Source organism: Perca flavescens, chromosome 11, assembly GCF_004354835.1.
Source record: "Perca flavescens isolate YP-PL-M2 chromosome 11, PFLA_1.0, whole genome shotgun sequence".
NCBI classification, from domain to species: domain Eukaryota; kingdom Metazoa; phylum Chordata; class Actinopteri; order Perciformes; family Percidae; genus Perca; species Perca flavescens.
In genome coordinates, this window is record NC_041341.1 from 7,802,074 (window position 1) to 7,829,415 (window position 27,342).

The 27,342-nt window shown below is 44.0% G+C and overlaps 1 protein-coding gene across 1 annotated transcript; it reads left to right on the forward strand.

The window, feature by feature from the left end:
- The first annotated feature begins 154 nt into the window (after positions 1-154).
- On the forward strand, positions 155-27,342 carry akap11 (A kinase (PRKA) anchor protein 11). The gene is given in 13 exon segments (XM_028590815.1): positions 155-270; positions 5,581-5,685; positions 6,274-6,384; positions 6,485-6,538; positions 6,689-6,820; positions 7,876-8,140; positions 8,569-11,156; positions 11,159-12,969; positions 13,271-13,411; positions 17,367-17,450; positions 21,429-21,475; positions 23,161-23,360; positions 27,082-27,342. Coding segments are annotated over 12 exon segments (5,682 nt in total). The 5' UTR covers positions 155-270; positions 5,581-5,622; the 3' UTR covers positions 27,268-27,342.

A 27,342-nucleotide genomic window follows, 5' to 3' on the forward strand; every position in this document is an offset into this window, starting at 1 on the left:
TAAAAAGGCGACGTTTACACTCAATCCAGAAGAATTAACATTAGGTATGTTACCACCATGGATGTATTGAGAGAACGGTTAACACGTAGGGGAACATACCTTAAAAGCCAGTAATAAAGGAAGCATCCAACTGCTTTTGTGATCACTGTGAAGCAGAAGAACAGTAGTGGGGACACACATGGCGAATCGTTCAAAACGGACGAATCGTTTACGCATCGCGCATCAAACACAGCGGCCACCGTCAACTCCGCTGGAGTCCGACGCTGAGCGGTGAGCTAAAACCACCTAATAATGTTTGGAATATGCAGCAAATCACCGCATATTGCTGTTGGTTAGCTTTCAGAATCTACCGTAACGTTATTGTTAGCTGGGTGGCTAGGTGTTAGCTAACGACAATAACGGTGACATCACAGACCGCGGCCTGGTTCCGCTGCTAGCCCCCCAGTGATTGACAGCCTGTCAACTAGCAGAGGTGGTTACCCGAGCTGTGGGTTTTAAAGTCGTTACGTGTTTCACGACGGTTCGTTATGAACTGGTATGTCTACATAAGGTGGCTAGCGAGGTAGCTAGCCGTTTGTCTGTTTGTGGTAGCATGGAGCCTGAGCGGTCGTGAATCAACATCAGCATCCACAGCGTGTGGCTCCTCTGTGGCCTGTCGCGAAGGGTACCAGCCCCACAAGCTGCTGGAACATTAGCTAGCCATTCTTCCAAACGTCCAGCGCCCGGTTGAGTTGCCTTTTTATTAAGCGTTTGGCAACGTAAATAGGCCTACTACCTACATACGTAGTGGTGTAGAATACAACATTCAGTCTGCCAAGTCATGTTGTGTTGTGTCATGTTGCAATGGCGTTACAAAACAATCGAACAAATCTGTGTGGCCCACAGTGTTTAGTGAATACATAATTTCTCATAGGCCTAGCCAGAGAACATGGCTCATGTTTCTTTGAGTGAAGATTATTTTCTTTTCTTTTCTAAAACAGTTACATTGTACATATTTTGTTATGTGTCTTTTACATATTTTTTTTTATTTCAATATTTCTATTCTAGGTTTCTTTTCTACGCTGCTGTAGTACTATTGTTAGTTTATTCCCTTGTGCTTGTTGTAACGTTATGCACCAAACGCAACAAGGCACATTCCATGTAAGTTAGTGAACATTTTGGCATTCAATCTCATTCAGATTCTGATATTGGAAGGTTGTTTTCAGCAGTGGTCAGCGAGAGAATGACCATCACAGAGGTGACACTTACAAAAAACTGAAAAGTGTGGCGTGCAAAAGTATTCAGCCACCCTGAGTAGAAATAGCTCGAGCTCAGTCAGGTTGGATGGAAAGCGTCTGTGAACAGCAATTTTTCGAGTCTTGCCAGAGATTCTCAATTGGATTTATGTCTGGACTTTGACTGGGCCATTCTAACACATGAATATGCTTTGATCTAAACCTAAACCATTCCATTGTAGCTCTGGCTGTATGTTTAGGGGCGTTGTCCTGCTGGGAGGTGAACCTCTGCCCCAGTCTCAAGTCTTTTGCAGATTCTAAAGGCCGGGACGCAGTCTGGCGAGGTCGGTGACTTGAATCTGTTCGGTGTGTCCCGTGCTGTCGTCCGTCTGAGGGGCTCTCGGCATTCATTTTGGCCGACCTGACACGTTCAGTCGGCAGCAGGGCACTCGGGACTCACCCGGAAATGGCGAGTACAGTGAGCGTGACTAGACTCTCTCAAAATCTGACGAAAATCTTTTAAACTGACCTTTGTTGAGCTGAAATGAAGACAGATTCAGCAACTGCACGGCCTATTTCTCTCTTAAAATGTTTTCAGAAACATGTTTCAGTGAACTATTTTGGTACAATAGGAGATCGTATTCTGAACAAGCCGCCATGACAGTCTGGCTTTGAATTTCCGGAGAAAAGAAACCCATGTGACACGTTCGTCCAATCAGCTGTCAGTTTTCATTTCTTGGGCAACAATACATTTTAGCGCCACCTGCTGTTATGGAGACATATTACGTCTTGTCTCTTCGGTGTGTTCTGTGGCACTTTTTGGACCAACATGGGGAGACTGATCATGTCGACGGTCTGGCTGGTGTGTCCTGGCTATAACCGGTTTTCTTCCAAGACTCTCCTGTATTTGGCTCCATCCATTTTCCCATCAACTCTGACCAGCTTCTGTGTCCCTGCTGAAGAAAAGCATCGCCTACAGCATGATGCTGCCACCGCCACCTTTCACGGTGGGGATGGTGCGTTCAGTGTTCATTTTCCGCCAACATAGCGTTTTGCATTTAGGCCAAAAACTTTCGATTTGGATCGGAGCACTTTCCTCCACGTTTGCTGTGTCTCCCACGTGGCCAACTGCAAACGGTACTTCTTATGGCTTTGTTTCAACAGTGGCTTTCTTCTTGCCACTCTTCCATAAATGCCATGTCTCGGTAGGTTTGCAGTTGTGCCATACTCTTTCCATTTTTGGATGAGGGTTTGAACAGTGCAGGATGTATTTTTTTTTATTACCTAATCCTGCTTTAAACTTCTCCATAACTTTATCCCTGACCTGTCTGGTATGTTCCTTGGGCTTCATGATGCTGATTGTTCACTCTATCAAACCTCTGAGGCCTTCACAGAACAGCTGTATTCATACTGAGATTAGATTACACACAGGTGGACTCTATTTACTGGATAGGGGACTTCTGAAGGCAATTGGTTGCACTGGATTTTATTTAGGGTTCTCAGAGTAAAGGGGGCTAAATACTTTTGTGCGCCACACTTTTCAGTTTTTTATTTGTAAAAACATTTGAAAACCATGTATCATTTTCTTTCCACTTCACAATTTTGTGCTTTGTGTTGGTCTATCACATAAAATCCCAATGAAATATATTTACATTTGTGGTTGTAAAAAACAAAAAAAACAAACTCACACAATAAAAAGATTTTATTTTTTTGTGTATATATATATATATATATATATATATATATATATATATATATATATATATATATACATACATACATACATACATACATACATACATACAATTCTCTACTTATTTTGCCTTATATTCTGGCAGCAGAATACACATTTAGTGGCTGGCCATGCCTTACTTTTATCTTCCCCTAATAAATAAGGAAGCTTTTTGTCCTCAGTGTAGGCAGTGAAGCCAGGTATGCATTTTTTTGGAAATATTTGGTTCTTAAGTCTTTTATATTTGGGACATATACACAAAACTAATGTTATACTGTTTCGATGTCCTGGTGGCAGTCTCTCTCTCTCTCTCTCTCTCTCTCTCTCTCTCTCTCTCTCTCTCTCTCTCTCTCTCTCTCTCGGTTCTGTTTATCTATCCTAAGGCCACCCACACTCATGCTCAAAATTTGCCCACATCAGCTCCAAACAAGATTTTAGACTACACAGTTTCTGCCCTTGACAGGTTGTTTTGCTGTCTCCCTTCTAAGATGATCACAAACACCCTCAGAATCCTCGCTTAGTTTCATTACATTCTCTCTGCAAACGACGATAATTAGCTTCATGAATCAGCCCTTGAGAATTTGTTCAAGCCTTAACTTAGTTACACTTAATTGCCGTTTTTCCACGACATGACTAACACCGAATACATGTGGCATTATGTGACCACGTTGGTTGCATGAAAGGCGATGACGTAGGCCTATTTAGTTGATTCTCATATAGTGCATCACTGAATACTAAAGCTGTGAAATGAACATTAAAACATCCCAGGTTAAAAGAGGGAAAAAAAAAAAAGCTGATTTGACAGTTACTTCATGTTGTTCATCTCAGTTCGAGATAGTCCCAGCTATAATGGACGTCATTGTGCCTGCTTTCCTTGTGAGTGGATTTGGGATGTACTGCATAGTTGAGGTTAGGCAGCAGTGGCTGGCTGTGTTGTTGTTTTTTTTTGTTTTTTTTTTTGTACAGCCCACCAAAGTGCCCGTGAGAAGCTAGGAGGTCCTGGATGGCCAGAGGAAGCCAGCGGCATGTGTTCTACCCCTCTGGTTCTCAGGATGCAGGACGGGCTGATCAATAGGACCGCCTGCCTGTGTCTAGACTCCTCTAGCTGCTTTGGACCATACCTCAAAGGAGAGGCTTGGATTTCTTGGGAAACTTTTCGTTCTTGTACACTGTAAATATTTTGCCTCCTCCGCCCCCCACCCCCCACCCCCTCACCCGCTCTCTCAATGCTGCTTACCGAGTGTGTTTCCCCTTTTCTCTCTTGCCTTGCTGTTTGATCTTTGATGCAGGCCTGGCTGTTATATCAAAAGAAGCAAAGGCCTACTATAGCTTATCCTCACCAGCAGGACAAGTCTAGGCCTACTTTATAAGAAACTCGATTCATGTTATTTTCACACGGGCTTTGAAGGAATTGTGGTCTAGAAGTTTGGCTGTACAATCCCAAAAAAAGCAGCAGGAGTTAACCTCCTGCTTACTTTTTAGTATTGCCTCTTGTGGTGAAATGTTTTGTAATCCGTTTCACAGGCTTGACTCCATTGGCTCAGGGAATTAGTGAATGGCACAGGTGCAGTGACATAGCTCTTTGTTGCAAACCACTAGGGATGTATTCTAGACCCACGACGTTCCACTTCTGGGATTGCTCCGGTGCCGCAGGAAATACCGCCGGATGCATGTCTTTTCGCTGATGTCCGTTTCCTTCCTCTTTCTGTGTGTTGGTGTTCTAACCTCCGGTGGATTTGTGAGGACTATGGTTAACTGCTCCTCAGATCTCTGCAGGGTGAATCCAGACAGCTAGCTAGACTATCTGTCCAATCTGAGTTTTCTCTCGCACGACTAAAACTACGTTTGAACGTACACATGTTCCACCAAAACAAGTTCCTTCAAGAGGCTATTTAGCAGAGGCACTGTTGCTCCGTCCAGCGTTTAGCACCGCCCATGAGGATTGGGATTGGTTATAAGAAATGCCAATAAAACAGAGCACCTTTTCCCCCCCCCCATCCCAGAATGCTGTGTGGACTAGCCAGACCTTCCTCCAAAACACTGTGGAGGAGGGTCTGGCAGAGCAAAACTAATAGGGGATGTAACAATCCATGTTATGTTCTTCTTTACAGATGAAATAAACGTCAGACTGACTGACTGATACTGATACCAATACCGTGACCTCAATCCCGGTTCCTAAACGATACTTATTTTCGATACCAATTTTATAAAACAAAAAGAGTTTTCAACATTACACATTATGGCACAAATCTTTTTATTTATGGTTCAGCTCCTACTACGTGAGTCCCGTCTCTGTGTAACGTAGAGTTTTTCCGGCGTGTCTCTACATTATTAGATCTTGGTAGAAGCATGCTGCATGCTTATTGGCTCACTGACACTGATGGGATTTACTCCTTAGGTATTGAAATTGGGTATTGAATGCCTAAAAAGTATTGAATTGGGTACCCAGGCCTACTAGAGAGAGAACCTCAGACACAAAGCTCAGCTGTGGGGCTAAAAGTGATGATATAAATCACCTTTTATGTTCTCTCTTTAGTTTAGCAGTTTGACGTTATTCTCTAAACTTCTTTGCCATGTCACTAACTCTGTCATTTTCTATTTTCCTTCACCCCACTGGCACCTTTCTGCTTACAGGTGAGCGGCCAGTCAGCCAGCCCCGTGCAGCTCTCTGTTGCTATGGATGCCTGTGCACGTATTAGAGGAGTCCCCCTAAGATCCAGGGCCTCAGTTCGGAAAGAGGTCTGTCTTCCGGATCATTGCATTTTCATTCTGCAACTATCTGTAGTGAGATTTCAAGCGGCCACTCTCCAGTGTTTATTTTTGGCAGCAATACCATCTGACATGGGGCTTTTATTTATTTGCACATGATACTTAAAAGCATTTCTGCAGGACACGTTGAAATCAGATTTAGATTGCTCACATCAACACTGACTGCTGCATTTTCCCTAAACTTGTAATGCTGACGTTCTGTTAATATGCAAGAGATTGTGTCTTAGTTGTGTGTGATAATGCCGTACTACTGTACTTTAACTCTTTGTTTTGTGTGATTATGGTCTGTAGCTAGATGTTTAGTGGAGTTTCTAATGTGGTGAGATGTGTTTCCACTCGAGTGGATAGGCCAACGCGATCTTAAAGTGTTTTTAAATTTCAATCGGATTAGCTAGAATCTATATTAGTCATGTTTAAAAGCAGGCGGATACATAAAAGTAGATGCACACAATACTGCTCTTCATTTATCTTTCGTGCATGCTACAGTGATTGGATAAATACATACACATTGGTTTCTCATTCTTTCTGTTGGTCTAAAAAACAATGCACATGTTGCAGACTGTGCGTGACAGTGGGCAGCAGTGTGTGAAGAACCTCTTTAGGAATAAAAAGGAGCTATGCAGCGTTGGCCTGGAGCTGCCACCCAGAGACACCACAAGACTGACGGAGGTTTGTCACACAGAAAGCAGTGCAAACATATGCAGAGCTCAGCCATATTCAAACATGAGACGCATTGGTGACTTACTGACCATCAGCTGTGCTTTTTCAGATTCATTTTGTGTGTCTGCCTGGTCAGTGTGAAGGGGAAGATGTCACCCAACAGGTATGTTTTCCTAATTACAAACGTGAATTAATGTGATGGAAACAAAATGTCTTCTCTGTAGGTCCTGCAATTAACCATTGAGCAAGCTAATCTTCTTCTTCTCCTTCTCCTTCTCCTCCTCCTCCTCCTCCTCCTCCTCCTCCTCCTCAGGCTCTGTCGTCTATGCCAGGAGGGCTGTGTGAGCTTCTGAGGTCCCTCCACGTTCACAGCCTCAAGAATGATGAGGTGCTGCTGCTCAAAGACTCCCGCAGGCTGGCAGAGCACAAGGACACTGGGCCTCAGGTAGGTGACAGATCTTTCATATTGAAGGTATGTGCTCAGTCAGCGTGTTGAGCAAAGCAGGAGTGAGCAGAAGGAAGGGAAGTGAGGAGAGAGAATAATAAGTAAGAACGAGCGACTGTACTGTAGTTTTTGGTGCAAGAAGCTAAATCTATCCTAACAAAATGTATAATAAAAAAAGTACCAGTGGATCAAGATTATTTCTTCTATTTCCATAGAATTAGCTCCTGTGTTAATAATTTTCCTTGACAATGTAGCCTTACCCTAAAGCTAGGGTAACTCAACAAGTGCTAATGAAACCAGAAGAAATAAGTTTATTTACACTAAAAACATGCACATTTGAGTAGTCAAATGAAAGATATCTGACCCTCTTGGCAGATGTTTATTATATTTTAATTTAACTTTTAATGTTCATCAGTAAAACTGAATCACTTTTAAGGTGTGGCATTTTTGTTGTGTGTTCCTAAAATTCTTTCATTTGTTGACTGAATGGTTTCCTCATATTTGGCCTTGTCTGTGACTGCAGGTAAACACACATACCAAGTATTTTTCTCACTCTTGAAGAAGTGCAGGTGGGATAGGCAGACAAAGATTTGTTTTTTTCCAGCCCACATTTTCTAGCCTTGTCCTTCCTGGTCACGTGTGCCGTGTTTGGGTACACACAGGCCCTGCAGCTCACTCTGTGGTTTCACCGTCCGTTTCAGACATTGAGTCGACTTGTACGGAGTGATTCTGCACATGCAACAGATCAACTCGCAATCAGAGTACAGACATAACAATACACTACTCAACTTCCTGCTGTGAGATTAGGATATGAAAATTCCCATGTGAATTTGCAAAAGCCAAGATCTTTCACAATATCAGCTGTTCAGCTGATTGCGGGACACGATCGGTTTGACAGTTTATAGACTGTCTGCCTGTTGGTTACAAAGGCTGTTATTTTTCTCTAAATGAGCTGAATACATCGCCATGTTTAACATTTATTATTTCTCTTTCCCTTCTCTTCCTTTCCTCTTCCCCTCTTTGTCTCTTTCTGTTCTGTTTTCCTCTGCCTTTAGTGCTGGTTAAAGGCTGTGTGTGTGCTAAGGCATAATCCCAGCACTAGTGTCTACCCTCAGGCCAGTGTTGCATCTTTGGTGGGCTTGCTGGGGTGCTACATGGCAGGTGTACGCTATGCTTTGGAGCTCCAGGCTCATCAGAGGGGCACAGCTGAGCCCAGCCAGCCAGAGGAAGATGACACCAACCAGTCAGTCTCCTCAATCGAGGATGACTTTGTCACAGCCCTGGAGCATCTGGAGGAGGACGACACAGGAGACAATCCCTGTAGGTTTAACATCTAATGCTCAGTGGCATTTAGTAGCTTCTGGTCTCTTATGTAGAACATCTTGTGACCCCATAAACTGAATTTAAATACTTCTGCAAAATCCAATATGGAGACCTGAATTTAAAACCCTCTGTTTTTTTTTTTTTTTTTTTTTTACCATCATAATCTATGCATTCTTAAAAAAGTAGCAACAATTTAATTTGTGTTGGTTCACTGCTAGATGGCACTCATAAGTTACTTTCTAGTTGGGATGCACTTTCTCCTCTACCTTTTCATATAATCAAGGCACAATAAATGATCAGCGTTTGTTTTCAGTTAGCTTTCTTTTGTGGATAACTTTTTGTCATGTTTATCTTTTATCTCCTCTTGATCAGTATTTAACAAGTTTCTTCCCCTCTCCCCTTAATGTCCATCTCCACATCTGCAGCCTCCTATCGCCATTTTAAAAAGCGAGATGTGGCCTCCCAGACAGTCCCAGCACACAAGGGAAAGAAGGAATTATCAGGCTCCCGCATTATTATTAGCTCATCTTCAAAAAAGAATTCAGCCAAACATAGGCCTGGTCCAGATGCATCTGTCACAGTGCAGAGGTCATCGGGCGTGGAATCCCAATGGACATACTGCAGTCCCGGAGCTCGTCTCCCCTCACCTTTGATTCATGTCAGTGAATCAGAAGAGTCAGACTGCTCCAGCCCCAGCCCAATCATTTTTCTGGATGAGGTGGGCTACCAGAAGAGCCTGCTGGCCAAGCTAGACATCCCCCAGGTGCCAGGGGGCCCCAGAGAGCGAGTTGAAGACTCAGACTCTGAAGTCAGTGAATTCTTTGACAGCTTTGACCAGTTTGATGACCTGGAGGAGCTGATCTCAGAGAACTGCGCTCTCTCACTGCCTCTGGACGCCATCAGTGCCCCAACCACACAGAACCAGACCAGTGGGTCGGCATCCAAATATGTTTCTAGGGGCTGCTCAACTAAGAGTATGAATCCTCACCGCTTTGACCAGCGCACTCTCCCAGCCAATGTGAAAAAACCCACTCCTCTGAAACCAGGCTCTCCTTACTCACTTCACTCTGAGGTGCCTGACTCCCCTCGCCCAGTGCAGACCCCCTCTGAGGAGAATGGTGGCCCACTCTTCAGTCCTGTCAGCTCTTCGGCGTTCAGCCCCCTGGTGGACTCTAGCGGACCAATGGAGTACTTCTGGAAGGCAGATGAGGATGGACAGGACAGCTCAGAGCTACGTAAACCCCAGGATCTCTGCTCTCTTTATAAAACCTACTCGGACTTTGCCAGCAGTCTGTCCAAAGAAATTCTGGGATCTGTGTGTGGCTACCAGTCTGCCGTTGACATCAGTGACAACAAGAATCTTAGCTGCGTCTGCCACAAGGAATTCAAGAACCCTTCGGGCTACCTGATGAAGCTCTCGGAAATCCAAGAGACCGTAACGGTGGCCACGCTGCAGAAGAAGTCCCAGTCTCTTAAGGATGGCATTCAGAGGTTTGCCACTGACCTTGTGGAAATGAGCTTGGGCAGTGCCTTGCGAGACCTCCAAAAAGGTGTATCCTCCTGTACCACCACCTTGTGTCACCTGGCTGCCAGGCTCACCTCCTCTGTGTTTCAGATGGCCTTCCATGAGATTGGCATGCGCCACGCCTATGTGTTGAAAGAACGAGCAATCAATGGATTAGCTGGCTTCCTGGTCGGAGAGGCTGTGTCTGGGGCGCTGAAAGATTTTCTGACTGTGAAAAAGCAGATTTTCCACAGCACAGTGACACGTTTTGCTGCTGATCTGGCTGAAGAGCTTGTGTTTGAAGGCATTATGGAAGTGTGTCAGTTCTCCCACCCCTCAACTCCTCTCACCCCTAGTGATTGGTCCTTTGGCCATGGACAAGAAGGGGGGGAGGAGGAAGAGGAGGAGGTAGTTTCCTCCTATGCTTCAGACTTGTCTGAGTCAGTTATCCAAGAGGCCTTCATAGAGCTCTCTCAGGCTGATGTTGCCTTCACCAGCCAAGCGGCTATTAGTGTGTCTCTGGACAACATCTGTTACGTCAGTGCAGAGAACACTAGCGCTCAAACCTGCAGTACCTTTGCCAACCAGCAGGTTTTAAGTGCCAGCTTAGCTGCTGCGGCCCCAGGGCCATCAGGAGAGGATGCTACCTGCACAGTGAAGAAAGCCCTGTTCACTGTTTCAGGCATGGCCAGCTGTATTCCTGTGCCCCAAGCAGGCCAAGCCCTCTCCCACCTCCAGGATTCTGAGGAGACCTGTCAGTGCAAGTCTAGCTTGTCAGATACCCCACAGGCCAGCCCCAAAAGAGTAACTTCATCTTCTTCTGACACTACCACATCTACACAAATCCACCTGTACAGTCATGGAACTCAGACCCCCATACCCGGAGAAGACCCCTCCCAAGGAAAGTCCCCATTCCAAAACTTCTCGGGCAACATGATGGATATGATAGTAACTGAGGCTTGTGAGCTAATAACTGCTTCTAAGATGAAAAAGAGTTTTGGCGACTGTGCTGATTTCTTTACAAAAACCATTGGAAGCAGAAGGGACTCTTCTTCTAAGCAGGAGGCGGTTATTTATGACGCTCCAGATTCCCCTTCAGAGCAGGGAGCTTGCTTCAGATATGACTGCAGAGATTCTGGGTATGCAAGGAAGGGCGTCCCTGTTGAGCAAGCAACTGACCATAGCATTCGTCACATTTCCTTTCAGATAGGCTCTCAAAGCAAGGGGAGAGCCAGCTGTGAGTTAGACCCCAGGACCAGAGGTGTGGCTGAAATGCACCCTGTGACGATGGATACTCTTGATGTGCCGGGGAACGAGATGGGTGGACAAAGGAGGATATCTGTTCCTGGGGATGACTCTGCTCCAAGCTCTGGCCAAAAATCTGGTGGGACTCCTGGCACTCCTCCTTCTACCCCTCAGCAGCCTAGTGAGGTGTCCAAGGAGAAACAGATAAAACAGTTCTCCAAGAAGCTGAAAAGCAAGCTGGCCAAGGAATTTTCCCCTGCTACCCCCCCCCACCCACTCCTCACTATCAGCCTGAGCCTGGCCCGGGGCCAAAAGACAACACCCCTGAGGCCGACAAGGCTGAGTTTATGCTTAGACTGATGAGGTCTCTCTCTGAGGAGGCAGATGGCAATGAGGATGAAGAGGAGGAAGAATTGGCAGAAGATGTTGGTGGCACTAACAGCTGTTTAGAGACGGGGGGTGGCTGGCATGTACTGAACCAGATGTCCGCTCGCAGAATGTCCAACAAGGAAGCTCTCCACTATGCTGAGCGGTTGGCTTGCCACATTGTCTCCATGGCAACAGAGATGGACACCCTGGGAGTTGCAGAGGAGGAGGAAGCGATGAGCAATGTCAGCGAGAAAAGGAGAGACAGTGTGGCTCAGTTCTCAGAGCAGACCCTAAACACCTTGTGGGTCTATGCCGGGGAGGTAGCAGGAGAGGTCATCAATGATGTGAAGAGGATGGTGAACGCTGCACAGCAGTGTCCATATCACAGAGCTCCCCGAAGAAGAAGCTTTGACAGATCTAGCTCTGATAATTTGTCTCACCAACACCACTCTCAACCCAGTACAGATCAGAACAGAGACTGGAGGGTAGGGAGGCTGGCTGAGCAATGGTCTAATGACCTGATAGCCTCGGTCTTTCGGTCTCCCACCTCCACTTCAAGCACCGTCTCCAGCTCCAGCTCTGGCCTGTCCTCGGAGTATCCTAGCTGCGAGAGTGTGACAGATGAATATGCTGGCTACCTTATCAGGGTGCTGAAAAAGGAAGGAGGCAGTAGGGAGTTGGTCCTGGACCAGTTTGCGAGCCGTTTGGCTTACCGCTCCATAAAACAGGGCTTGGCTCATGCCAGTCGCAAGATCAAGCAGAGATCCTCTAGCACCCGCCTTCACTCATCCAAGTCGTTGCCAGATGAATGGAAAGCTTCTGGTAGTGAAGCCTCGTCGCCCAAGGACAGAGTGGAGTCAGTAGTTGGTCCCTCGGGCGAGGATGCTCAGTGTTGTTGCAGGGACTCTGAAGAGCAGAGTCAGAGGGAGTACATGGGTCTGGTCAACTTTGCAGAGTCTTTAGCTTACAACATCACCTGTGATGTCACACGCAAGCTGCATCTTTCCTCTGCACGACTGCCCAAGTCTCTCACCGACTCCTGTCTTTATAAGAAATCCAAACTTGAAGACATGGCAGAGAATCTCATCAGGAACTCCTTCTCCTGCCCAGTGTTGTCCAAGGAGGGTAAGAACAGGCATTACCACAGTACAGGAAGCCTGTATGATGGAGGCTACAGGACTAGGGTGATGCAGGTCGTAGAGCATTATGCCAGGAAAATCGTTGATGACACTCTAAAGATGAGCCTGGCTTCAGTTGGACATTCATCCCGAGAGCACCAGAAGACCCAGGGCCACAACAGACACTCTCACACCCAGCGATTGTCTGAGGGGCCATCACTGGGCCTAGCCCTGGGGGAGAGGGCGTGCCGTTATTGTCAGGTCCAGGAGTGCCTGTACTGCACAAAACCTAGCAGGCACCACCACCAACCTGTATTACAGAGGAGGAAAAGGGGGTCAGAATGTCAAGCAAGGGCTGAGCGGCTCTCTAGCCTGGAGATTCCCAAGATCCACATTGACCTGGACCACAGGGCAGTGTTTGCAGGGGAGATGGTGTCCATGGCAATGGAGACAGCTAAACGGGAGCTGAGCAACACTAGCCTTAATGCAGACAGTGGCATCGGCCATGATGGAACCAGCTATGCTGAGAGCCTGACTGCTGAGATCATGACGTCTGCCTTGTCCAATATCTGCCAGACCGGTAACATCAGGTAACCACACCAAGATTCACTTTAGTAGTTGCTTTTTTTTTGTGTCGTCATGTCCATATCTTCCTGTTATGGCTAGGGCCATGCATACATACTGTAGCATTTAAGGAGCTTTGTTTAATTTACTTTTTTTGATTTGAAAAATCCAAAACCCTTTTTACAAAATGGTGCTTTAAAGCTGCTACTATTCATATTTACTTACTTAACTTTACCATTTAAATACATTAAGAGAATTGCCATTGTAAATATTAGCATCATTGAAGCGCTCTCCTTGTGGTCTCCTTCCATCTCTCTGTGCATTTAGCTTCCCCGGCAGGGGAGCCACTGAGTCCTCTGTGTCCCAGCAGCTGAGTGTAGGAGATGACAGTCTGGGCAGCTGGTCCAACCTGAGCTTTGAGGATGAGCACCCAGACGACAACAGCAGCTTCCTCCACCTCAGTGACAGGTATACAACCAGGGCTTTGACATTGGCACCCGCCCGCCCTCCAAAAATATTAGTCGCTGGAGTTCGTGCCACAGTGCCACTGCCCGACACAGGAACACAGCTGTGATCCAGTGTGCAGCCCACGGCCGAAGCATGGTGGCCTATCCGCACACCAGACCAGCAAGCTGGCCAATCACGTAAAATATCCCCCATGCTACATGGAGGGTTTGGCCGAGGCAACGGTTGGCGTCTGTAGGAGTCAAAACATTTTGACAAGAAGTTTGTAAAAGAAGTAGAGAGAGTGCGCAGCAGGACAATAGACTTATTAAAAAGCGTTTGCTCTGTGCACTCCGCTTCCCGCCACCGGGGGCGCTTCTAAACCCCTGCTTCACCTTTGCAATAAGATGCTACTTTGTCATGTCTCTTAATCCATTGCATGTTTTCATACAAAAATAGTTTTACACACATGATAGCTTATGTTTTATGACTGCAGTGTTATACCTTTTTATGCAGTCTTGATTTGGGTGTGGTCAGTGGTCATTTGCATTTAAAGGGGATGGTAAATCTGGTTCTTCAAGTTAATTGTAGCACACCACAGTCTACTATATTCAAATAAAAAGGAATTCCCCACAAAATAGTGGCTAGTGAAATTGGAAAACCAGTAGCCACAGTGGCTGGTGAACAAAAAAGTTAATGTCAAGCCCCGTAAACAACACTGAAATTTCCTAATTTGGGATCAGTAAAGTCTATCTAATCTAATCTTATCTAAACCACTAGCTTTCTCGTACATCGCATACCAAATATCCAGTTACCTGTAGGGCACACTGCTGCTATCTCCCCTTCTGTGAATGTTACCATAGTAATAGATAATGAGTACACTTTGCAGATTACCAGACACCAAAACCATATGTCTGCTAAAGATATAGATGTCTTTGTGTGGGTGTAGGAAATGCTCTCATATGTTTAGTATTACACTTCTGGTTTTACTATTGCAGCAATAACAAAGATGCACAGCATCATACCAAAATGTTAAAAGCATGTCATTTTTTATTCATGTGGTGGCTTGTAATGGATTCTGCTCGGACTGTGGCTTTTTTATTTTAACATACACAATATTAGATGATGGGGGGAATTTGATTCTTGATTAAATCTAGCTATTAGCTCTCCCAGTCTTTTCCTCTGGAGCTTTTAGTGGCTCAGGTTTTCGGGCAGTGTTTTCCATATTTTGTAGGAGGAGTAGGAGTTATTGAAACCCTCCTGTGAACTGGGTACAGTTTTGTCTTCCCAGTGCTTCCCAGAGAGTATGCAGCGATAATTTCATTTGATATGATGACAGCTGCTGGTGTCGTCTTCTCAGGAGATTGGGTTGCTTTTTCCAAAAGGGTGGCAACAACAGGCGACACATGCTACTGTCTCAGCCACATGAATGCCCACTCTGTTTCTTACTTTGGTCTTCTATTTAAATGTGAACAATTTGCTTATGGGTTCTATAAAATATGTAAGATACTGTAAGATACCCTCTGGCACAGTTTAATTCTCTGGGGACTATGTTGACACAGGGCTGCCCCCACCCCCCCTTTGTTGACTAATCTGTAATTTTGGTCTTAGTTGACTAAGATTTCTTTAGTCGATTAGTCATTTTTTTTAAAAAATGTTATGCTTTTTCATTCTAAATGATTTATTTCCAAGAAATGTATGCACACTTCTCTGGTAAACACAAGATTTTAAGTGGTGCTTTTGCATGATTCTTTGTGGGAAAAACTCAGTTTTACAGATTGCAGTTATATATCGCTTTCCTCGTCTTAATGACCACTTAAAGCGCACGGATCTGTCGATTTAAGTCAGCCGATTGGTCGGTCGACAAAATCAGAGTGTTAGTCGTCTAAGAATTTCTTTAGTCGCGGACAGCCCTAGCTGACACAGGTTTAATATTTCAGTTGGAGGCAGTGTAATTCATTTCTGCGTAGACTCGGGACTTAAAAAATGAGGGTTATCACTTTAGTCGTGCTGTGTCAGTTTGTGCTGTTCATTTCCTCTGACCCAGAGAAATACAGAAACACTTTTTTTCTCTCCTGTGGTTGAGTCTAAAGAGGGGGAGGCTTCCTACAGTAAGTTCAGTTCAGTGTAGAGTTTGGCTTCCTCATTTACACTTCACCGCCAAAATGCAATTTTCTCTGATTTGTCTTGCATTATACATGAACTCTAAGATTTGATGTAGCTCTCTCTGCAGCCAAGTTCTTCTCAGAATGTTTGTGAAATACACCACAGGGAGCAGAATTGGCCCTCTGTTCTTAGATGGACATTGTCCCTATTTGTGTGTACATATGCAAAAAAATAAAAAATACCCCATAAAGAGTCGGAGTTGGACCGAGTGAGCCTGAGTATCAGCCCTCTAAGTGACAGGGTCTCATACAAGTCTCCAGCCTCTGGGAAATGAGGCTGTTGACATTTCTGGGAAAGGTTGATATCTCTACGGAAGCGAAACTGACAACATTTGAAATTCTTTCCCAAGATACCGAAAGCACACATTGTGTTGGCATCTAGTTATTTTGCCATCAGGGCCAAGTTAATGTATCATAATATTGTCTAAAGGTGTGTCTTTGAGTGCTCTCTTCACTTGAGGCAGTGTTTCTACAGGAACAAAGTCCACCATGTGTAGTTGGTGGACTCGCTTCAAAAGCCCACTGCAACCATATCCGCTCGGCAGATGAAATAACAGAATGTAAAAAAGAAAAAAGACCACGACTTTGAAGGCTTATTAAGACACTGAGCGTGATGATTGACTAATTTGAACACGCTCTCACCATGTGTCATTCACCCGAACCGCAGGGAGAAAGCTGTAGCTGAGGTAATGCAGATCAACGGAGGTATTTTTAGATATCCCAAATGTTCCTCCCGTCGGCACTACCGAGAGTGCAGGTTCCAGCCAGCAGGCTAATCATTGACTAATTACAGAGAGAATGTGTGTTGTTGTGCTTCTGTTGCCAGCCGGTTGTCCTGTTGTAACCCACGGGATTAACGGGATAATGTGAGGACGAGAATGTCATGATCTCAGATTTCAGGCATTTAGCAACTAATTGGTTCGATCAACATTACAGATGATTCAGTGGGATGTGCGGTGGAAAGATCTGCATCATTTAAGGAATCCTCCTCTGTTTGGAACCTCACCTGTCATTAAAAGGATTAGTCCACATGCCAGAAATGGTCATCTACCTGAGTAGTGTTTGTGGAAGCTGTACGATACATGATGGGGCTGTACCGACTGTCATGTTTTTACATCCAAAGCTTCTTTTGAGGTTTTGGAACAAATCCTGGAACAAATGTCTCAATTTGGTTTTATAAATGTAATTTTATGGCGTTAATAGACTTGTGTGCGGCAAGCGGGAGAGCAGTTTTCTTTTTTTTTTTTTACCTTAGTGAAATGTTGTTCATGAAAGGCTAAACACCAACAGTTCGAAATTGAAGCAGATTATTTTGTGAGGTAAAAACATGTGAAGTTTGGAAATCATTACAACTATATTTTTGCATTTAAATTTTGACTTGTTGACTTTACAGCGCTCTGGAGCAATTGGAACGGTTTGGATCACAAGAGTCAAAAACAATGCTAAGCAGCCACCACTGGAATCTAATTCTACAAATAGTATAATAATAATATTAGTGTAGCCTAATCTGTATCTGCAACTGTGCAGAAATACCGGCTTTAAACATAATGAATAGACAGAGGGGGGAAAAAAAGAAGCTACACAGGATTCAAATTTTGAATTTGATTATCAACATTACAAATTAATCTTTAAAGCTTTAAACTATTCGGTACAGCCCTACATGATATATGTGGTCATTCTAGCAAATGGGATGAAACTGCTTATTATATCCTGAACTTTGTTTGATTTCAGAAGCTCTCTTGTGATTATGTCCTTCTCAGTGGGTAGCCCCCTGTCAGTGTTATAGCGCTGCGTTTGCCTTCTCTCTCCAGCAGCAATGGGAACAGCAGTAGCTGGAGCAGTCTGGGCCTGGAGGGGGAGGCGTGTGAGGAGCGCATGTCATTCTCTCCCTCGGACAGGTTGGTCAGCGAACTGGTTGACACAGTGACCTTTCCAAAAATGCCCGTAAGACCTGGGGGTTCACTAAGAATGGGACAAAGCTATAGTTTGAGTCATTGAATTTACTATGATGCCAAAAGTATAGAAGGAAGTGTCTAACTAGGGCTGGGTATCAAATTAGATACTATTTAGGCACCAACCGAATTACCTCCTTAGTAGCGTCAGTGAGCCAATCAGCACGCAGCATGCTTCTACCAAGATCTAATAAAGCTTGTGATTGGTTGTCTAACGTTACACATCGTAAAGACACGCAAGAAAAACTCTACGTTACGCAAAGAGATGGGGCTCACGTAGAAGAGGAGCTGAAAAAGAAATGAAAAGATTTGTGTAATGTTGTAATTTCTTTTTGTTAAAATGGATTTTATAAAATTTGTATCGAAAAAAAGTATCAATTGGGAACCGGTATCAAAGTCACGGTACCGGTAGTCTATATACACAACGTTCCATTTCTGGGATTGATAAAAGTTCCTTCCCGAGGCTATTTTGCAGAGGCGCTGTTGCTCCATACAGGGCTTAGCACCGCCCAAGACGATTGTGATTGGTTTAAAGAAATGCCAATAAACCAGAGCATGTTTTTCTCCCATCCCAGAATGGCAGTGCCAGACTATGGTGTCCGTATAGGCACCGGTATTGAAATGTTTTGAACGCTACCCAGGCCTACGTGTAACAGATCTATGAGTGGAACAAAATTGGAACCAGGGGACTTGTTTTCATCCTATGAAAACGATGCACAAGATTGTACAATGGTATATTGAGTTATACTTTGTCTCATTCTAGGAACCACCAGCGCCTTGCATGACAAGACAAAGCTTTAAGTGAAAATAGGTTTGACATGGCATATGCTTGTTGATGTTTGCATGTGATCTATTGCTCAAACTTAGCTGGTTCTGCATAGCTTTCATGTAATTGACTTGCTTAAAAGAATCATTTGTATTGTAATTACATTTTGTGAGTCTTGCCTTCCTTGCATTAATAATATTTAACAGTTCAAACCCACCAATATGTTCAGATATTAGTCCTGCAGGTGTGCTGTCATGGGCCCCAATTCATTTAAAAAAAACATAATCTTTACCAGCCATTTATAAACACACCATTGTTTTCTCAGGCTGCTGAATGTGTTTTTGCTGCCATCCATGTAGCTGCTTGTTTCGGCTCATAGCGGTCTCAATCAACGTGTTCATTAACATGCGCTTGCAGAAAACCCCCAAGGATCATTTGAGGTTGAGAGGCTGCCACTGAACAGCACTCTTTCAAATGCAAAATGCTTATACTTTAAACAACTTTCACGTTTCCTGGGTTTTATTATTCATCTAGATAGTGAATAAATGAATTCAGTTCTGTTTGGCAGCTGATAACTAGTTCTTAGATGTCAGGGCTACCGACTGATATCTGAATGAACCAACAAGGCAATCACTGCCTGGCAACTGCATGAGCAGTACTCCCAAAATGTGCACTGTAATGGATAACTTGGAGTATATTAAGCATGTTGATGTTGATACCGGCCTGAAACGAGTGGCAAAATTGCTACAGTCTAAAAAGGGCTACAACTTATAAAACCACTTTTACAGTCCTTTTGTTCCAACCTTTCACCGTTAATAGAACTGTACGTACAGAAACAAATTTAAAAATCTCTACATTGAAGAGTAACCTAAACCCAAATCCACATCTCTGTGAGGCCTGATGAAATCTGATGAAAAGCAGAACAGGACTGGCCAAATGCTGTTTCTGTACCTGGTCTTTGGTGTCCCTCTCCAAAAAGTAACACAGTAGGAGGCAATGGGCAATATGACCTAAATACCAAATGCTTTGTCAACCGTCAGATATTTTGCCATCAAGTTTATACGGTATTTATTCAACCATTATTAGACCGCTGGACGCAGTGTTGCAAAGCAATTACAGCATTGCTTAATGACAATATTAACAAAACAAAAGTTCAATGTGATGCAAGTATTTAATTCACTTGATTTTAAATTGACAAAAATAGACATTTGTGCCTAGTTAACTTTTCCATAAACAGTATCTCTGCTGATTTTTTTTTTTTAGAAAATGTTTTAATCATAATACATATCGATATTGCGATGCAAAATAACATCGTCAGTACAGTAATAGAGGATTTCATACATACTGTATTACCCATTTCAACCCAAGAGAACATTTAGCAATCAGGATCAACCGCAATTAGCAGTTGGCCAGTTCAGTGCCTGCCATTAGGTGGCAGGTTTCTCACAGATTCACATTTGTGGTTTTTGTTACTTCCAAAGTTTTTTTTTAGTTTTTTTTCTGCTAGTTGCCAATTGCAGCAAATACACTGGTGGGTTTGGACTCCTCAGGCATTGCCATTACCAGCTATTAATGATAGATAAAACTAAAGTCACACTGGTATTGTGTTTTTAATGCGTGACTTTGTAGCTGGTGCTGCCCTGTCTGTCTTAGGCTACATTTACATCGCTACGTTTTGGTTTCTAAGCAGAGTTTTGAGCCAAAAATGATCTCAGGTGTCTCAAGTGTTTGTAGCTCCAGTAGAAGCACTAATCTCTGTTTAAACTAACAAGCCCAAACCGCACATCTCATCAACATTCTCGTTTACCAGGCATGCGAATGCCGGGGTCAACAGGAGGCAATGTGTAGACTCCACCCGTTGCTGGTAGTTGCCATAATAACGTTAGTAGCTTAGTCTCAGAAAAAGAGATGCCATGACCCAATCAGGCGGCGAAACATTGGCGTCGGTTTTGCCAAAGGTCTCCGTTTGTGGCCGTTGCTCACCTCTCCTTTAACAACAAGCACATAGCCCGACGCAAGTGTCTTTGCTAGTCTAAGACCGACCCAGTTGTCAGTTTCCCGTCCAGCGCCCACGTCGTTTAAATAGGAAATGCACCTGCGCCCATCTTTGCGCCCATGGGCGTGCTGGTCTTACAGGGAGGTGTGTTCAGGTGCATTCTGGGCGTATTGCTATCTTGAGGCAGCGAAAAGTGATCTAAAGTCAATAGCGCAGCATTTTATTGTTATTTTAACAGCAAGTTAGTAAAATGCTCCTTGGCTCGTGCACACACACTATGCTTGTGTGCAGCACACAAACATGCAAAAGTTTACAATAAAAAATATTACGGTGCAAATCCTCCATAATGGCAATGTGCCAAGGTCCAAACGTGCCTGGCTTTTAAAGGTAATTGGAGATGACACTCTGATTGGTTTATTGCATGTTACGCCCAAAACACACGTATGAATTAATGAAGACACTGAGTGCAACCCTTCAGAACCATGCGCCCGGCGCATGGACCCTTTTTTTCCCGCCGTCACACTACCAAAAGTGGATTTGGACACGCCCTAAACGCACCTGCGCCAGGCGCTTAGATCGTTAACATAGGGCCCTGAGTCTTCTTTTCTTCAGGAGAGAAATGAGAAAGGGTTAAATCATTAAAATAGGGCCCAGCATGTGAAAAGCATTCTTTCTTAGGCATCCTCCTTTCTATGATATTGAGAGTCTTAGTGTCTATAGCCGTGGGCTGTGTCAACAACACTGTTACAAACACATTAACAATCTTATAAAGTGGAGAAATGACTGTTTTACCTGTTGCCATGTCACACAGCAAACATTTGCGCAATTGACAGAATGGATGAGTAGTTTTTTTTTTTTTTTTTTTTTTTTATGTAAAAATCTACTTTTAAAGATGGGCTCTCAGTCATTGTGTCTTAACTGACAAAAGAAAATACATTTTCTGGAATATAGGAAAAACAGTTGACGGGAAATATGTGGCGTAGCTGCCTCAACGTCTTTTGATCAGCATTGCTTTGATTACAGTACACATGTGGCTTCTGATATCCTGCTACGCTTTTAGGTTAAGCATGCTTATTGTCGTTTGTATCCCCTTGCATGCAGCCTCGTCTCCCCAACCATCTCTCCCTCCTCACTAACCTGTGTGACATTTCTCATCCAACAGTGATAACACAGAGGACAAGGAGACTGAGGTGAACGAGGAATCCAGCGGTAAGGATGTTTTACTTCCTGCAATTTCACCTTCAGAGTAGGCTGGGTTTTCTATTTCAATAAATGCTATTGTGAACGAGACTTTTCATTGTCGATTAATCTGTCTTATTATTCTTTTGATTAAGCGATTAATCTATAAAAATGGTGAAACACGTGGATCAGTGTGTCCCAAAAGCCCAAGATGACGTCCTCAAATGTCTTGTTTTGTCCACAACTCAAAAGCTATTCAGTTTAATGTCACAGAGGAGAGAAGAAACTAGCACATGTTCACATTAAAGAAGCTGGAGGCGGAGATGTTATACTTAATTTTCACAACAAATGACTCAAACCGATTAAGTTGATCATCAAAATAGTTGCCGATTGATTGAAAGTTGACAATTAATCGATTCATCTTTGCAGCTCTACAGTTTACCACACTTTTTGACAGCAGTGGGCTATGGTTAAAAGACAATACTTCCGCCCCCCCTTTCTAATTTGAGGTATTTCCACTCCTTGGGATTCAGAACAGTTGGCCTTGATTCCGGCTGGCTGTCTACGTCTGTCTGCCTGTCTGAGTGTGTCGTAGCTGGGGATTTTACCACCCCCGTATTCAGCCATACTAATGCTCATTCAACCACTCTGCTCCCTTGTGTGTGTGTGTGTGTGTGTGTGTGTGTGTGTGTGTGTGTGTGTGTGTGTGTGTGTGTGTGTGTGTGAGACCATAGCAGGGAACCCAGCACTAGGCAGAACAGGCCTGGGTGGAGCAAAGGGCTGTTACATTACACTTAGTGTATCCGTCTGTCTTTGGGATATACTGGAGAAGAAGAGACACAAATTATCAAAATGAAGTGCAATACGAGGGGGAGGATGTGTTGTGGGTTCTCTTCTCTCTGTGATTGTGAGGAAAGGTGGAGTGGGGGTATAGTGTGTGGTTTATTAGATGTTCATTGAAGCATTGGATGAGATAATGTATGATTATGTTTCTATTTAGGTTAACTGTATGTTTATTATGTCTTTATGCGCGATGTGTCGCCATTTCTTTTCTCTCGAATGCCCAAGATGAATTTCTCCTATAGGAGACAATAAAGGCTTATCTTATCTTATCTTACTAACGCAGGGTGTCAAAGTCATCTTCCCTAAGGGCCACTAAGAATCAAGAGCAATATGAGTAAAAACTCCTTTGTTCCCTGTGCAAAAACTTGGCTTAAGTAGCACATGTTATGTTGATTTTTAGAGCTGGCTACAGTAGTATTGTGTAAAATACTAAAAAACTCTGTTTCACTAAGGGCCACACTGGGAAAATACTAATTGCATCAAGAGACAGACATGTAGAGTTAAGTGACATGCTTTTATTTTGAAAAAGTCAAACCTCTTTGACTGTATTACTGCATGTTTTTTTAAAGTCTTCTCACTTACAGTTTGGTCGACGTAAAGCCCTAAACAAAAGTTAGCCAAAAAAGTTCCTTAGCCATCAAGAGAAAAGCACAAAAAAAGTGATTAAAAACTTGGAAAAAAGCACTAATATGTACGGTAGACTCGTTTGTCTGATCAGTGATTAAAAGAGCCAGTCTAAAAAAAAAAAAAAAAAAAAAAAAAAAAACGCAGAATAGAAATATGTACAGTAGTCTCTACATAAAAAAACACTGCAGTATTAAAATATGCAGGTATGATTCATCTTGAATGAACCAAATCTGCCTGTGCTGCAGGGACTCTGTGTGTGGACAGGACTCAGGTGCAGGCTCCCAGGTCTGCACTGGTCGTAGTGAACTCTGATGTCAGGGAGCTGGGCCGTGGCCCCCAACACGTGACCCTGGACCCTCAGCTCAGGAGCATGCTGCAGTGGGTGGCAGCCTCCATGACTGACATCCCCCACATCCAGCTGAGTCCTGACAGAGAGCTCCAGCAGGTAATACCCCCTGGGTCCTTTTCTGAACATGTTCATTAGCTACCATCACTGTGGCATCTGTTATTAATGTTTATCTGTGTTTTTTTGCCCCCAACGGTGCCTTCGAGGCAGCGCTGCCTGGAAGGCACCGTTGGGAGGCACTGGTTATGGTTAGGGTTAGGGTTTAGGGCCTTGAAGGCAACGGTCGCAGTGCTGCCTGGAAGGAGCAGTTGGGGGCAAAAAACACCATTGAGCGTTATTAATAGGGCTGGGTATCGTTCATATATTTTTGATAGCGGTAGTTCCTAAACAATACAAAATTACACATTACGGCACAAATCTTTTTATTTCTTATTCAGCTACTACTACGTGAACCCCTGTAACGGCCAATGACAGCCAATCACAAGTGTTATTAAATCTTGGTAGAAGCATACTGCGTGCCTATTGGCTCACTGACTCTGATGAGATTTACTCCTTAGCTATTGAAATTGGGGTATTGAATGACGAGGCATTTTTCGATACTCAACACTTTCGAGGCAATTTGGTCTGTGCCTAAAAAGCATTGAATTTGGAACCCATCCCTAGTAATTAAACATCAACACTTTCCTTAAAGGAGAATTCTGGCCGATTTTTACCAGAATTTTGATCGCTATATGTCTGCGATGATTGTCGACAACCACAATCGGTGCTAGTAAACTGGAGTTGCTGCAGCTACGTTAGCTAAAATGCTAGTTGTCGGGGCATCTTATAAAGAGTGCCTTTATACCTCTCATCCCCCTCGTACCGGACGGCAGCTAGTAGTTAGCAGGCCGAGCTAGCTACCGGCAGGATCGAGACTAGGTAGGCTAGGTGACAGTACAAACTTTGAATTTAAACGGTTTCTTCACAATGTCTGAGTTGAAAACGCGTCTTGTTGTCACGTAAGGGCCCTGTTCATGTTGCACAGACATTTTAATTGCATTTGTGTCTGTTAAGAGACACAAAGGCACTCTTTGTAAGATGCCCCGACAACTGGCATTTTAGCTAACTGGGAGCTCTGGACGTAGCTGCAGCAACTCCAATTTACTACCACCGATTGTTGTCATTTTTTTTTCTCCTATCGACAGTACTCGCAGACATATAGCGATCAAGATTCAGGTAAAAATCGGCCGGAATTCTCCTTTAAGGTTAGCAATCTTGTGTCGTGGTATCCTGGTTTCCACCGCAGTTAGCCTTCCTGTCTATCCACTGTCATTATCTAATAAAGGGAAAAGCCCCCAAAAATAATCTTTAAAATAGTTAAATGTAACAACTTAATGTTGAATTCAAACGCTCTTTTCACATCGTAGGAAAGCACATCGCTATCGGCAGATGATTAAATACATTTAAGCTAACCAATGTATGATGAAGGCATGTTGGGTAGAAAGCTAAGGTTAGCTAACGAGCAGCAGCTGGCCGTTTGGTCGCTCCGCTCCCATTGTAGGGAGACTCCATTTGCCGAGAGAATGGCTGACAGCCCGGGAGAGGCACTGTCTGGTTAACGGCGGCATGTGTATTGTGTATTATTTAGGGTCCTCGCCACCACGGGACAAATCGGCAAAATTGAACATGTAGCTGGACTTGAATGGCCTTCTTTTGACTGAAAGTACTGCCAAACAACACTTTTTCTGCTCACGAGTTCCATTTTCACTTTCTCACAGCCTACTGCATTGAACGCTCCACCTACGTAAAAACACCTTACCGTAATCAACGACGGCGTCATTACATCGACCAGCATAGCATGCGTAGTGCAAGCGTAGGGTTCGGTTGGGTGGAAAAAAATTCTAAGGTACGGCAGAAACCAAACCCGGTCAAAAAGCCCAATATTCATCCAAAGAAACTACTTGAGCTCCCGGCAGTCTTTCTATGTACGTCCTGGCAACTGCAGAAGTACTACCTGTGGTACAAGTACCCCTTGTTGGGAATCAACATTAAACTGCGACCCGGTAAAGTGACCCAGTTTGTAAAATTCCCAAATATTCTTTCTTTGACCATCCTGTAGAATTGATCTATTTCTTTAAAGTGCCCATATTATGAAAAAAACACTTTTTCTGAGATTTGTGGTGTTCTTTTGTGTCTCTGGTGCTTCCACACACATACAAACTTTGAAAAAAATCCATCCGTGCTGTTCTGAGTGAGATACAGTTTCTGAATGTGTCCTGCCTTCAGTCTCCTGGTGAGCTGTTCAAAATCGGCTCGGACTGTGACGTCACAGTCCGAAATGAGCTGGCTAACCACAACCGTTTGCTCGTAGCCTTAGTGTTAGCATGCTAACGCTAGCTTGCTACGTCGTTCTCAATAGCAAAGCACTGCTACAACACACACAAGTTCACCATAATCTACAAAAGAACTACTTACATGTGCTCCTTCATTTAGAAGTCTCCCAGCTAATCCTGCCTTGTAACTGACCAAAGTTGGAGAAACAGCCTTTCTTTTACTGTCTCTAGAGTTAGCTAGCTGACATGCTCTACATCTGAGCTACTGAGCATGTGCAAGTGCAATCAAAGATAGTACAGAAGAAAAGAGGTCTCACTCTGTAGCTAAAACAGAGGCCAGGTGAAAAGAGGATCTGCAGCAGTGAGAGAGAGCTGTGCAGTACAACAACAATATGGTGTTTTTTGAAAATTAAACCATGTAAACCTATTCTGGTGCAACCTTAAAATACAGTTATGAACCTGAAAATGAGCATAATATGGGCGCTTTAAAGATATGGTGCGTAGTTTCTGTCGCCCCCATAAGGAATTCCAAGTAATGACGACAACACTGTCGGCGCGTCCACGTGATGAGATGCTTGCTACAGTTACATTTCTAGAGATGAATCGGCGAAAACACGTTTTATTTCTCAGATTCACGGCTTTGTTCTCACGCTGGGCGCGCTCTCTCTCTCTCTCTCTCTCTCTCTCTCTCTCTCTCTCTCTCTCTCTCTCTCTCTCTCTCTCTCTCTCTCTCTCTCTCTCGCGCGACCATATAACATTACCGTGCTTTCGGGCGGTCGTTGAGGCTCCGTCTAAAACTCTGCCATTTCGACCAGCTGTTTGTGACATAAAAATAAAATGGATTATGGATCACTGTACCAGCTGACTTCTCTATTGACTGTAAAAACAGGTGACTGTCTCTTACGTTCTAAAACCAGCCTCTGCGACTTGAACAGCTGAGTCGCAGCGACACCATCAGCTGGTTTGAGTCGAGGCCGCTGCAACTTTTCCCCGCTACGTTCTAAAACGGTTTTGCGAATCTTTGGTGTGAACTGGGCTTTAGTTACATTTTATATGTGGTTCTATGTTGTAATCTTTGATTTGAACGTAGTTTCTGAGCTTTGTCTCAATCCAAATATCCTTCTTCCGTTGTTCCTTATGGATCTTTTAGAAGTTTCTGTTCAACTATATTGATATTACACCGCAAATTACTGATTCCTGAATTACTAACTCTTGAAAATAAAATGTAAATCGGACAGAGGAAATATTTCAGAAACGTCTCGAAAAGGAATAACTGTGTGCTCTATCCCAGTTAAAGATTATATTTGGTCCGCCTTTCCTCTGGCAACTGGACAACTATTTCACATCTCTGCTTTACGAGACATGACTCAACAAGACTAATGAATGAGAAACCCACATCCCCTTCTTGGCAGAGTACTAAACTAATAAATCTGAATTACAAACGATAAGCCTTTTGTGGCCTCCTTTTTATGTTACCGAAGTGAATGATAACTTGTGTGCCCTTTCAGCTCCCGGCGGTGGTCCAAAGGCTTCGGGAGAGGAAGTGGAGGGTGGGGGAGCTGCTGCACACGCTGCTGCGCTACTGTGAAGAGGGCCAGGCACACAGTCCGTCCCAGGCCAGAGAGGAGCCAGTGCAGGCGGGCAGAGAACCTCACCGCATCCCCCTCTTCCAGTGGCTCCTGGAGCACGCCTAGGGCCTCTCCTCTCCTTCTTCCTCTCCTCTCATCTCCTTCTTCCTCTCCTCTCATCTCCTTCCTCTCATCTTTTTC